At 38.6% G+C, this 14,395-nt stretch overlaps 1 protein-coding gene across 1 annotated transcript in view; it reads left to right on the plus strand.

The window, feature by feature from the left end:
• CD109 (CD109 molecule) overlaps nt 1–14,395 on the plus strand; it is a 79,216-nt gene that overhangs the window by 37,184 nt on the left and 27,637 nt on the right. Inside the window, exons 11-21 of the mRNA XM_030447070.1 lie at nt 1,631–1,870; nt 2,210–2,311; nt 2,406–2,468; nt 3,766–3,942; nt 6,755–6,907; nt 7,667–7,741; nt 8,138–8,198; nt 8,767–8,902; nt 9,635–9,752; nt 12,492–12,605; nt 12,804–13,025. Of these exons, the coding sequence (XP_030302930.1) occupies nt 1,631–1,870; nt 2,210–2,311; nt 2,406–2,468; nt 3,766–3,942; nt 6,755–6,907; nt 7,667–7,741; nt 8,138–8,198; nt 8,767–8,902; nt 9,635–9,752; nt 12,492–12,605; nt 12,804–13,025 (1,461 nt within the window). The remainder of the gene's footprint in view (nt 1–1,630; nt 1,871–2,209; nt 2,312–2,405; nt 2,469–3,765; nt 3,943–6,754; nt 6,908–7,666; nt 7,742–8,137; nt 8,199–8,766; nt 8,903–9,634; nt 9,753–12,491; nt 12,606–12,803; nt 13,026–14,395) is intronic.

Below are 14,395 nucleotides of genomic sequence, written 5' to 3' on the forward strand. Positions count from 1 at the left end.
GCTTCTGAGTTTGAAGACATATCTGTAAATTCTATAAAAATTTAGAAGTCTATGCTGTAGAAAAGGACAAAGCGGCAAGAAATGCTGGATGTTGGCAGGATATATTTGAGTATAGCTTGTCAGCATTCTGATGGAAGAGAAATCTTTTCAGTTTCTAGCAGACTGTTTTCCATTAGGTGACTGTGCTTTAAATCAATAGAGTAGTTATTGAGCCCCAAACCTCCTTATAATAGCTGTATATGGAAGTGTATATATATGCACAGAGACATATATGCTTTATATAATGGATATAACTAAGCAGGTATTGCAAAATTCTGTAAAACTCATCAAATCACATTGCTCTCAAGTGAAAGTGTCTTTTCTGCCTTCTCTCTTTTCTTGTACCAGCTGCAACCCTCTCAGTGAAATATTTAATGTTCTTCATGCTGTGCATAGACTGTGTTCTGCATTTCTACATTTAGGGGAGGTTGCATATTGCATCACTGCATTTGAATTGGAAATGGGAATTGAATTCTCAATTCTTGAACCTTTACTTTGTAGAAACCAGACCTAAATACCAATAAAATAGGCTGAGAATGCAGTTTCAGAGTAGACTGAAGCCACAGCTTTGCACTAGCCTGGTCATTTGCATCTTTGTTTTTTGTTCATTTTCCTTGCCAACATCCCAGTTCCTTCCAGTTCTGACCTACTTCTTCCCCTTCCAAAGATGAGCTGAGTGAGAGGTAGCTGAAGCATTTATCAATGCTTGCAGCTGGCAGAGAGGGAAGGAGGTATCAGTTTTGCTGCCAGGGAATATGAAGAAACAGCTGCTGTTATTACTAGTAAGCAGAGGTCTGTATTTTCTGCACAGAGAGAGAATAGGATAATAATGGTGGAGGAGAAGCGGTAATGGCGGAGGAGGAGAGGTAATAGAGTTACAGACCTCTGGACTGAAAAAGAAATGGGGAAATTAATTGTTTTGGTGCTTCTAAACATAGAAGTTGAATCATTTGCATGTATAGTGTGGAAGGAGAACAATTTTACTATGGATGAGGATCTGCTTGAATGTGGGAATAAAGGCTGAGGTAAAATGTAGTGCTGATTGAGGGATGCTGGAGTGAAGAAGTTACAGACTGTCAATTTTTGGGCCTTTTTGGAGTCTTTTTTTCAGCTCTTTTGAAGAATCCATAAAAACTTCTGACTTGGTATAATCTCTGCTAATCTGACACATTTTCCTCAACATGATATAATGTTAAGTTGTCCTTTGTTGAGGTGGTGGTGAGGTACAAATGATAAAATTAATTATTCAGACTTTAGGTAGAATATGCATAATTTCCCTGAGAAACAAGCGTTTTCAACAAGGAGAATAACTGGGAAAGCTGAAAGGCAGGTCACCTTTGGGGTTCTGTCTGCTTTGCTTTTCTTATTTTTTTTAACTCCCTGGAGTTATGAATCATTTTTTTCTTGCCTGACTTCTTTACCTGCAGTGCTCTCAAGGGATTAAATGTAAAGTTACTGATATGTGAGAAATCTGAAGATGCCCTTGTTTTTTTCATATGATGTGAGTGCAAATATATTGTTACCTGGTTATGTGTTGTGAATTTTAGTTTTAGACTGCTTGATAGGTGTGGTTTTTTCTCTTTGTTTTTAGCTGAAGGTGACACGTTCTGATAGCAACCAGATGACAGCTGAGGAGAGGCAGAATCTTGTCACAATCACTGCCCAACAGTCAGACCTGCTTTTTCACCACCCTTCACTTTCTCACCTTGAGAATGAGGCAACAGAGGAGAGAAATCTGACGGTCAATGTCCTGAATTACACTGTCCCAGAAAATGGAATTATTGATATTGAGTTTCCAATCCTCTCCAATACAAAAACTCTGAGAGTTCAGGTATTACTTTGTAATATCTTGCTTTGGAACAGCAACACACCAAACTGGGTGGGCTGTGATCAATGGGATGCTGTTCCTGCCATTGCAACAGCTGATATATCACAAAATGTTTATTCCCTTACTTCATATTCATGTTAGAGATGGAAAAAAAAGTGATGGATCCTGTTTAAATGTGATCTGAATAACTGCACCACGACAGGAAGGGAAAAAAAACGCCCTAAGTAAGGAGTAAAGTGGCCTTGTACTACCACTGAGGCCACCAGTAAGCAGTAACATATGTGTGAACATAACACAGATTTTGCTTTTCTGTTAAGAGCTTTGTTTTACATTGTCTCACAGGCAGAGTTCCTCAGCAGTAGGACTGACATAGGTGTTTACGACGTGTTCAGCTCCCCCAGCCAAACTTATCTCCAGGTTAAAACAAAGAGCCAGGATATAAAGGTACAGTCTGAGAGTAAGCTTGCCAAGATAAGAACAGTCTAAGTTATTAATCGTGTTTCCATGATCACCCATATAAACCATGTGCTTTTTCTAGGCTGGGAAACCTTTTGAGCTGAGTGTAGCAAGCAACAAGCCCGTGAAAGAGTTCCACTATCTGGTAAGTTACTGGTTTTACATACAGGCAATACCCATGATGACTTTTACCACCAACTTGAGTGAACTCCAGTCAGTGGAAGCATATCCCTGATTGGAGTGTTGAGCTATCTGCGTGCAGATGTGTGAGACAAGGTGCACCTATGAGAGCAATGCTGTCTCTCTGCAGAGCACCCGTGATGGGAGAAGGGGCAGGGATGTCCCAGGAGCAGCCCAAGCTGAGACATGTCAAAGTCCTACAGAATCAAGGAGGACTGTGTGCAGGTTTAAGACTGTCAGGGCTGAGCCTGTGGACACTGAGCAAGATGTGCCCTGTGTGTGAGAAAATAGATATCCCAATGGGCTGGGTAACAAGGGAACTTCATAGGGAGCATTTTAAAACATGCGGCTTGCCTAATGGGTTATTACAGCTGGGCTGCTGTACTGTATCTTACAGCATCTGTGTTGAAGGGTTTATTATCCATACCATCATGGGTCTCCTGTCCTGTCTTTGACACATGCATGTCTTGTGCACAGTCTACACCATAATGATAATGACAGTTGCAGTTCTTTTTCTTTCGGATACTTTACTATTGAACTTTAATAGTACTTTTTACTTTAATAGTAAAGGAAAACCTTAGGAGTATATAGGGAATTCATGTGTAATTTCTAAAATAGGAGATGTAAAGTGAAAGGCAGGGAACTGTTCTTCATGGCTCTGTCTTCATTAGTAAGTGGTGTGGTCCAGTAGGAACACATGTAGAGTGAAAAATTGATGCTGTGAGCCTGAACCCCAGGCATTTCGAGGTAACTTCAGATGTAGTCTGCTTTAGTAAAATAAATGCCTGTTCTTAGCTAGAACATGTTAGTGTGCCTCAGTGCACATTCTTCATGGTGCAAACTAAAGTGTTATAAGTTGGGGTGTTTTGGAGATTTGCTTTTAAGATTGTATTCCTGATCAAGACTCAAATGCTGTTATAGATGGTTCTTACAACCCAGGTGTTATAGATGACTCATAACTAGGTATATTACTGCTGTATTTTTATGTTCTTGTAGTGCATGTTGTTCTGTGCACTCATTGTAATTCTTTACCATTGTAAAACAGGAACTAACACATTTAAAAGATCTATTTCTAATATTTGAATATGACATTGCTCCCCTGTTCCATATGCAGTCTCATAGAACTGGTCAGCCACTTAGTAAAACAATAAATAAATCACAATTGTATGTCTCTTATGTGAATGTCAATTTGTAGAACTAATTGCTGAGCTTATGACATATTGAGATACCAACAGCATGAGTGTTTAATTTTTCCCTCTCAGGTGTTATCTAAAGAACAAATTGTGGCTCATGGTACAAAGGCTGCCAAAACATTTACTTTGACAGCAGAAAATTCCTGGGCTCCTTCAGCATGTATCCTTGTGTTCTACGTTGATGAACTTGGAGCAGTTGTAAATGATGCGCTCACTGTCCCCATTCAGCCAGTCTTGGATGACAAGGTAACTATATGGAATTCAAGTCTGAGAACATTTTTTTGTCTGTTTCTTGGGTGGTAAACAGTATTTTAGATCACAGGGCTATAAATGTGATATTTGCTTCATTGAGGACCCAGTCTGAGTTTTGTGTAAGTCTTTGGAAAGACTTTTGATAATACTGGTACAGTTGGGCCCAGCTATAAATATAGGGCTACTTCATATCTGAAAGCAATTTCTGGTAGCCCAATGTCTTTCACACATATAGACACACAGCATCTTCTTGTGCTTCAAATTGTTTGGTCAGGTACTGAGCCTAAGGTCGTTCTGGCCAATATAGTGGACAAATACTCCTAAGTTCTCTAAGTGTGGACCTACAAGCACTGAGGAAGATGAGGTGGTGGTCATGCTGTACACAGAGTGTGACCACAGCATGCCCAGCACACAGCAGAGTTCTGAGGAGGCTTTGCAGAAGGACCTTCCTTCCATTAACTCTGCTTCTGGCTTTCCTTGTCAAAGCAGAGAGGCAAATTATTTTTGGCTGTCATCAGTGGGTGTGATCAGTGTTTTACGTGATGATGCATACTATCATCCAGAAAAGCTCAAAGTGTGGGAAAGCTGCTAATGTAGCAATAAATTGATTTTTCCAGCTTATTTACAAGGACGAGACTTGGTCCTTTGTGAAAATAGAAGCCTCCCTGTGAATTTTTACAGATGAGACCACTCAAAGGCTCATGATAGGTATAAATTCTTCCTACCCTATGGAAATATCAGCACTTACAACCAGCCATCAGTGGGAATGCTATTTGTCTTATTCCTGCATGCATCATTTCTCCATTTGCTTCATGATTTATCCAAATTCAGGATTTGAGAGTTGTTATCACAGGATAAGAAGTGGAGAGACAGGATGGTGAGGGAGCTGCAGGCACACATTTTTTGATTGTGGCTATTATGTATCAGTGTCTGAAGAATCTCAAGAAAAAGAAAAGGAGAAGGTAATTTAGTTAAAACTTGTGAGTTTTAACTAAACTAGGGTAGAGATAGGATGATGTTTCTATCAAGGAAAGTGTAGAAGTTTGGTTCACCTTCTGGTAATAAATCTTTCCACTCATTGCATTGTTCCCAAATAAGACTATAGTATATTCTGTAGGAATAAGATAAAGCCTGATTTTGAAAATACCAGTTTAATTAAATGTAATTTATAGATGAAAAACATAATCCTATACAGAGAGGATGAAAACCCAAAACAATAAATTATATGAATGTAATATCAGTATGACTATATATACAGGAAAGACTGGATAGTGAATGATATATAGGGAAAGAACTGATCTCAAGGGCTTCCAGATTTAAACAGTAACAGTTGAATGCTACTGTTGATATTAAATACTTGGAAAGGTACTTTCTCTATAAATGAGTTGGTAAAATTGAAGGTACAGAGCTGCAGTGTCACAATGTCCTTACCCAGGAACAGTCTGATGCCAATTTACAATGAAGTACATAGTTCCAATCCCATTTATTTTGGCAATATTCGTGTACTTGCTGATGCTCTGTGATTTTGATACTGAATGTGCAAGGAAAATAACAGATTTATGAGAGGACCAGTATGATGGAGCTGTAGATTTAGACCTCTACATACATGTATTTAGAGGTGAGTTCAGGATTCAGTTGCTTAAACACAGACATCTAGTGTCATCCAAAAGGTCACAGGGTGTTCAAGGTATCATCCTAGGATGAGTGGGTATTTCACAGGTGCTATGGGACACCTATGCCATTCTGGCATGGGAGCTGAGGGACAGGGGGCTGTGGGACATCTCAAAGGGTTCCAGGTCCCTTCAGGTGACTGAGTCTCTCCTCTGTATGTGACTTATGTGTCTAAACTCACTTTCTGGAGAATCAGTTTACCCAAAAGATTGTAGCTTTAAGTTACTCTTCCTGGACTGCTGTGGAAGGGTTATGTGTCGGGTCTGGCAGCACCACTGGATGCATCTTGGATACCTTCAAATATCCCAAATGACACCAAGTGCCAGCGTTTATGAATCCCACCCCCAGCCAGTAGAGTGGAGCCTGTAGGACTGCTTTCTTCATCACCACTTGGTTTTTTGCTTCACGAGGATCCAAACTGCTATCTAGTTACCACTATTTCTTCTGACTCTGAGTATGATGAGAGCTTAAACACCGAGCTGAAATGTGGACAGCTAAGTATAGCTGACTTAAGTGTGGAGCTGAATTCTATCTCTAGACTCTACAGAAGAGGTATTTTGATGAGGGAAAAGAATAAATTTGTTTATTTTAAACCAAAATTCTGCATTGTCATCTGGTGCAGTGGAGATAAGATGCATTAGAAATACCTTAGAGCATATGACCCTTCCTCTCTCTAGTACCCTAGTGGAATGAATACTTGTGCTGTGTATTAGCCAATGTATTTATTTCTTCCTACTAATGCATTAATCATATATATCCTTATTCTGTATTCATCTCACTGTGGAACACTTAGTTGCAATCTTCGAGGACTGAATATTTTTCCAAAATGTGTTTCTTTTATTTCCCTCAGCTGTAGAAACTGGTATAACTCAAGAGATTGCTGCTTGTTTACTAAGATCTGGTTGAAATAGCAATGTGTCCTGATGCTCACTTCTCACCAGCCCAAGGAACTGATCAACTAGGAGAGCAAGAGAGCAAAATAAATGCTGTAGTGTTTTCCAAAAGGTCCTAGGATAAGCAAATCCAGACTCCTAATTATAGCAAACTAAGCTAAGAAAATGCTTCTTCCAAGCTTTTACTGGCTGTAAATATCACTGTATAATTTAAACCAGTTCTGATTTTAACTTTTTTCTAGATTAAAATCTCTTGGAGCAAAGATAAGGTCAAGCCATCTGAGAAAGTCTCCCTTAAAATCAGTACTACGGAACCAGGATCAGTAATTGGACTTGCAGTTGTTGATAAAAGTACAAAGCTTCTGGGAGAAAGTAGTGACATAACAGAAGATACTGTAAGTAAATGGGTAAAAAGGTTTTCATTATTGTGTGTATGGAAGTTATATGTTTACAGATGTCAGTTTATATACTGAATGACTCATGTTTGTTGGGTAGGATTTTTAGTCCTTAATTATGCAAATATTTTATACTTCTGCAAGTAGTTTAATCACATGAGTGGAAAGGACTGTAAGGTTTACAAGGTAATAGGCCTAGCATTTCCAATTTCAATTAATACTTTATTGTTCTTCTGTTTAATGAACTGCTGAGCTAACACTTGGCACTTTTTTTTCAGGAAAGACAAAAAAAAGTCAGAAAAACTCCCCAGTATTTGTGCTTTGTGCTCTTTAAAATTATTAATATATAATAAAGAAAAAATTTTATTTTTTTGTAGAGTGGAATAAATGTTCCATCTTTTTGAGTTCCCTTCACTTGCAGAAGCTCTATTGCATTAACAGTCTGAAAATTTGAATCATTCCCAAAGTGCTCAAATGACATAGCCTGAGTGCCCCAGAGTATCAAGTGAGCTTATATTTGCTTAAATTCACTTATAGGCTTGTATTTTAGGCTTGTACAGTTTTGGTCAGTCTTCCATTAATCATAAAGCCATTGCAGTCTTAATACCCTTCATCCTGTCTTGGATTCTTTTTTGACATGAGAACTAAACAAGAAGCTGCTGAGGTACAGCTCTATGAATTAGCATCTGCAACAGTGAAAGTTTTGAAAAATGTGGGTTTGTATTCACTCTTTGGGTAATTTTGTTTTTCTCATATTAGGTCTTCCATGAGCTCAATTTATACAACACAGTGCAGTATTTCCCCCTTGTCAGAGGATCTTTTGGTGTCTTTCAGGTATTTTTTTTTTTTTTATACACTTAGTGACTTGCTAGAATAAAATGCTTTTTTTAGTTTGGGACTACATAGAAAAATGGCTTATACAGGTTTTGAATTGTGAAATCTATCAATATGTAAATACTCTGAATACAAAGAAATATGTTTATACTTTAATAAGTATGGATTGCCTTATGCTTTATGTTGTCTTCTCTTTGAAAAAATTTCCATCATTAAGGCAATATTCAAATTCAGATGATCTTAGTTTTTTTTTGTTCTTGTGTGTTACTTGCTTTAGTCTTATAATTACTTTATTATGATGACTTTATTTTCTTAAAAAGAAAGAGAAAAAATAGATAAGCACTGTTGCTGTCTTTAATGTCCTGTATTGAGATATACTGTATAAATTTTATCCAGAAATGCAGCCTTTGGGTATCAACTGATGCAATTCTTGAGGAGGATAAGGAGCATTTTCTTTGTAAGTAATAAAAATAAACGTAGCCAAATCTTCATTCACTTAGTGGGGAAAGAGGTCCATGGGTTAAGGGTCCTGTTAGGTCTTCTGGCTGTACTGCATACAAGGTGCATTTAGCCTTGCAAACCATTGCCATTTCCAAGCTTCAAGATACACAGAATGCCTATGACTGGTATTTTAAAAACTTTTTTTTTTTTTTTTTTTTTTGCTGCTATCCTGAGCAACGATACCTTTGAAAGGCCTGAGAGTGAATGGTGTTTTTATTTGAAGTTCTGGCTGGTACATGTGGCAGTGGTTTTTCATGTGTTGCCATATTACACCAGTTCAATAAGCACTCTGGAGAGGCCATGAAAAAATTTTAAGATTGTGTGAAACTGTTTTCATTCTTAAAGAAAAGATGGAAGAAAAAAAATGAGTTCCTAATGTCACAGAGTACTGTTACCACCTGTAACAATGCTATAGATTTTACTCCAAACACTATGAATTTGTTTTTCTTAACTGTATTACTTTGATTTTTCTTAAACCTAGATATTTTTAGATAGGACATTAGTTTTTTTTTTTCGTTTTATAGATGGTGGAATGATACCCATAGAGGATGGTTTTGGTGATGATATGCCAGTAGCTAAAGATGGACCTCTTGATTTCAGCAATCTCTATGTGAGGACACATTTTCCAGAGACTTGGCTTTGGATCGACACTAAAACTAGGTATAAGATGAGAAGCAAATGAAAGCTGATTTACACTTGTTATTTTGTGGGTGTTGGTAGCATTCCACACTGGTGCTGAGGAACACTGCTTAAAAATGTGGTATTGTTTATATTCTACCACCACCTAGAGGCCACAAGAGGGATTGGAGACCTAGCAGACGAGGCATGTAACTGCACAAAATAGAATAATGCCTGACTGAAGGCCTTGTAGTTTCAATATAAATTAGTTTAAAATCCTGTAGACCAAAGAAACTCTCATCTGTTTAGAGAGGGGGAGACAGTGGACAGGGAGACCCAGTGTTTTTCTCTACAGTACTTTAAAAGATGGTGATAGCCCAGAAAGGGAAAATGTTCCTGTATGCACCCAATTCAAGGAGCAGATCAAAATGTCAAAGAATACTGAAATGTGACCTTTGTTGTGAAGCATAGTTGTATTTTTTCACAGCAGAGTTCAGAGAGAAAATGTCATCTGGGATTGTTTTATAAGATCTGCCAAAGTTGATTAAGTGTGATGTGGTTCTATGTAATTACCTCCAATACATGTAATTTAAAATAATTTGAAATTAGTCATAATAGTTTCTAAGTGGTAATCAGCAGGTAATCTTAGCAGGTAATTGGACCTTTTCCTGCCAAAAGTTTGGACTTAATTTGGGATGGATTTTAAATGCCTGTGTCCACTTACTGGTTGGTGTCTGTAAATGGATGTTTTTGACAGTCTGCTCTCCCTTTCAGGTCTAACACAGATACCACAATGGAAGTCACTGTACCTGATACCATCACATCCTGGGTAGCCAGTGCTTTTGTGATGTCTGAAAACAGTGGGCTTGGAGTGACAACTGCTCCAGTGGAGGTAAGTGGCACTAGACACTTCTCCTTTAAGTGCTGGTAACTGGGTGTTATTACTGGAAGACTGGAAGTTGTATTTTAGCTGGAGCAGCATTCATCTCCCTCTACTAATAGAGTGATATAGAGGCTGTGTGTGTTCAAACTATAAAGGAAACATAAACACTGAAAACACATGTGGTAGAGGATCTGCCTCCCCTTCCTGCTCATCTGAGTACTGCAGACATTGCACAGACACGTGTGTGACTCTGTCAGAGCAGTAGTTTTGTTAGAGCACTTTTGGAATGTGCTCACTTCAGAATCTTCATATGTAGAAAGGGGAATGACTGCCTGAGGATGCCATATTTCCAGGTTTTCCTGCCTCTGCTAAGAGGGCTTTGCATGAGGGCTTGCAGGGAGGTTTGCACAGCCTAGCTGGGAAGAGGTGGCTGGGAGGCACAGTGGCTCTGCTGGAAAGATCATGCCACTGTGTTGCTCCTCTCAACACTTAACCCCAGGAGGGAGGATAGGAGAATTGCTTAAAGGCTTAATTCTAGCCTTGCTTTCATTTATCTGTCAGAACCTGCCTTGTACTAAACAACAGGTGCTACTTTTTGGTAACTTAGTTTGAGGAGCAGAGTGAACACTGAGAGCTAGCAGTGGGATGAGATGCTACTTGCTGCCAGGTTCCTACCTCCTGAGGCTCTTTCCATGCTTCCAAGTACTCGAGTAGTTTAGGATTTAAGCCAAATTCAGGACTCCTGAGGTCAGATCTCTAGGTTGAGATTCCCAGCATACAAGTGCAGTTGTACCAGGCTCATTCTGTATTGATGGAAGCAGCTACTTTGAGAGAGTTATTTAGCCAGTTTAAAATAGAAGTTACTTTTTGAAGTCTTATTTAGATAGAATTTTATATACATTGAATAATCCTCTGAAGGTAGTTATCTCCTTCCAGTCATTATGTAATGATCCTGGAGAAAGTATGTTCCTAACTGAGAAAATTCCACTCTAGTGCCTAAGGTTGAAAAAGGTTGCAACTCTGCAGTAGTGGGTCACAGATTTCCAACCTGATGCCTGGACTAGTTCAAGCATGGCTTGGAGACAACCATTTTCCCACTGAAGTTCCCATGTCTTCCAGTTCCTGGGTAGGGGCAGCTTTTGGAATCCAAATAACAAGATCTAGGTCCAAATTTTATAGTTGGCTGCTACTACCAGACAGAGAAAATGTGCTTTGAACATCCTGATCATGACTCCAACACAGAATTTGGAGCCTGATCTGGATTTTGCAGCTAAGGCTCCTATGAGACTGGAATCATGATTCTCATTTCTTTCACTTGGCTTGGCAGAGATGAGGCAGAAAAAGGAATAGTTTTTCTGATTCAAACGGTATGAAAATATATACTTGGCCTCTCATCCTCAAATTTGAGAAGGCTGCAAGTAGAGCAGATGTTGAGATTTTTCTTTAACTGTAATCAGCCACATGCACTGTTCAGTACTTCAGCCTTGTTGGGATGTTTAGATTGTGCTTAGAGTTCCATGTGGCTGAAAGATGTTAATCAGTACCATATAGAAAGGCAAATAAAAGAAATGCATGAAAACTGTAACAAGGAAATAAATAAGTGACATCTGTGTGCTTAATGTCATTTGCTCCTTTGCATCTTGCTTTTATTAGACTTCTACTACACATTATCAGTGATTTTACCCTATTGTATTTTATTGGAAAATACCAGGATATTCATAAGTGTGATATTAAACTTGTATCACAAGAGTTTTAGAGAAACGTAAAATAAAAAAGGCAAAGAAAATAGGTGCCTAGAGAAAATGTTGGCTAAGAACTAATGATAATTTTCCATCAAAACTTCTCTATTATCGAATATATAAAGAATTTTTAAACACTGAAAGCTTTAGCAAATGACATTTCAAAGCTTTTTAAAGCCCCCATTGAAATATTTGCCAGCTAGAAAGAAATCTTGAGGGGTTTTTGAATCTGAAACTCAAAGCACTTGGAAGAATTTTTAAATGAAAAACAAATTAAAACCATTTTTAGTTGACATTTCAATAATGAAGGATATCATGCTTCAGTCATCCTTATTGTACAGATGTTCACAGGCAGGAAAATTCTGATTCCATTCAGCTTGATGAGAGCTTGCCACTGTCTTCTTAGAGCCAAAATTTCATCCCAAACCCTCTGTTTACAGATAAAAGAAACTGCTTGCTGTTATATTACTGGGTTTTTTCTTTTAATTAAAAAAATATGTACTTTTTAGAAATATAACTAAAGAACTTATACTGAGATTAGCCTTAAAAAATAATACCTCATTCTATGGTGCTGATGAATTACAGAATTTGGGAGAGTTACTTTGTATTTCAACATATGTTTCAGTATTGACATGAAGACAGGGCAAGTGACAGATTCTTAATCACCCGTTACTTGCACTCTCAAACCAGTTTGCAGTTGCCTTAATTTGGTGTTAGGACAGAACACAGCTTCCAGACTTGCCAAATGAGAGACTCTCAGTCCCACTCCAGGTGCCTCTGTTGGAGCTTGATGTGTCAAAGCTATGGGCTTGACTCATCTGAGTTCCCACAAAGATGCCAAAGCATCTTTGGCTTCTGCTTCACCTCTGTGCTAATACATTTTGTTGACTGTTGAGTGTAAGTAAGCATACTCTGTCATCTGAACTTAAAGTCATCAGAAGACAAGCTATGTAGTAATTTTCTCATTGGTATCTGATTATAGAGGTTCACTGCTGATTTTATGTTGCAGCTGGAAGCTTTCCAACCTTTCTTCATTTTCCTGAACCTTCCGTACTCTGTAATCAGAGGAGAGCAGTTCATTTTGGAAGTGAACATCTTTAATTATTTGAAAGAAGATGCTGAGGTAAAGTAACAGTCTCTGTGCTCGAATGTTACTAGACACTGCAGTGTCTCATCACTGGTGCAGACCACATGTTTCTCTTGTAAGAACTTTCTTTAGTGGACCAAAAAGCTATTTCTCTATACACAAATAAGGTGGCAGCTCTTGAAAGTGGTTTATCAAAATCTGCACTTCGTGTTACAAATGCTACTGTCTTTACAGGTTACTGTGATCTTGGATATGAACGATGCTTTTGACATTATTCTAACATCCAATGAAATAAATGCTACAGAAAACCAGCAGTCTATATCTGTACCAAGTGAAGATGGGGTAACTGTTCAATTCCCAATCAAGCCAAAACAGCTGGGGGAGATTCCCATCAAAGTGACAGCAACATCATCATCTGCTGCTGCTGATGCTATCATCCAGAAGGTGTTAGTAAAGGTAAACAGTCTGCAGCTTGACTTGTTCCTGAAATTAATTCTTCCCTAAAATAGACAACAGAGTGTGGCAAAACAGCAGAGTAATTTACTTGTCTGCATCTGGCTCTATATGGTTGGTTTTGGATCAGGTGGCTTTAAGTAAATACTTTAAAATAATTTATCCCTTAAAATTCTTTAGATGTCTTTCAAGGAATGAACACACAGATCTGTTCTACAGCAGGTGGTGTTCCAGTTTTCCTGAAAGCAAGGTGCAACATGTTTGTGCATCAGTGAACCCCTTGTGCTATAGGTAGCTTAATAGCTCTGGAGAGTGGACCAGATTATGGATAAGCAATACATACAACTGGCTTCAGATCAAAGCCTATTTCATATGAACATTTATGTAATTTAGTCTCCACCTTTCTGCTAAACCAGAAACTGGTTAAGACTTGCCTAACTTTGGGCATTAAGTCTGGTTGATGTTACATAGTATTTCAGTGGAAGGTGGTACGCACTTTTACAGATCATCCTAAAATAAATGCTGAAGATGACAGAATTAAGAGAATGGTTGTGGCTGGACAGGAGTATTCCAATCTTCCTGCTCAGGACAGGATCAACTACAGTAGCATGCTGAGAACTGTACATGCAGAGTCAGATTTTTAATATCTCCAAGGACATGGACTTCACAGTGTCTCTGAGCAGCTTATCCTAGTGTTTGAACATCCTCAAATTTAAAAAAGTATTTTTTTAGGATTGAAAGAAAACCCTTTTGTTTGGATTTGTCTGTGTTGCCTCCTATTCTGCTACTAAGTACCACTGTGAAAAGCCTAGTTCCATCTTCTTTACACCCTCCCTTCAAGTAGTTATGCACATTGATGAGATCCCCCTGAGTCTTCTCTTCTCCAGGCTGAATATTCTCAGCTCTCTCAGCCTCTCCTTGGACCATTGTCCTATGGGGCTATGAGCTGCCTTCAGGTGGAGCCACTTGCTGCTCTTTTTTGCTGAAGTTCAGTTGTAGAGCAGAAGAGAAGAGCTTGTTGGACTAATGTCTAGGCTGAGGGAAGAAACTAATTTATTTTCTCCCCTTTGAGGATGATTTTTCTCAAGGGATTTTGCAAGCATGAGGAAACGAAACATTTATGGTCCTGTACCTAGCTTCAATTTCAGTTCTCCTTGTATGACAGGCTGTAGGATTTCAGACAGCATGAAAGGTACCACCTCTGGTCTTGGCATGTGCTTGGCTTGGCATCTCTGTATTTTTGGCATGGAGCTCACCGTGGTGCTCTCCTTGACTTTGTGGATGTGTTTTTGTAATAGCAGGTCTCAAGAAGCAAGTGGTGGGGGTAGGTCTTTATAAGAAAAATGTTTCTGTATCAGTTTGGATGGGCTGAT

This window comes from Calypte anna, chromosome 3 (genome assembly GCF_003957555.1).
Source record: "Calypte anna isolate BGI_N300 chromosome 3, bCalAnn1_v1.p, whole genome shotgun sequence".
NCBI classification, from domain to species: domain Eukaryota; kingdom Metazoa; phylum Chordata; class Aves; order Apodiformes; family Trochilidae; genus Calypte; species Calypte anna.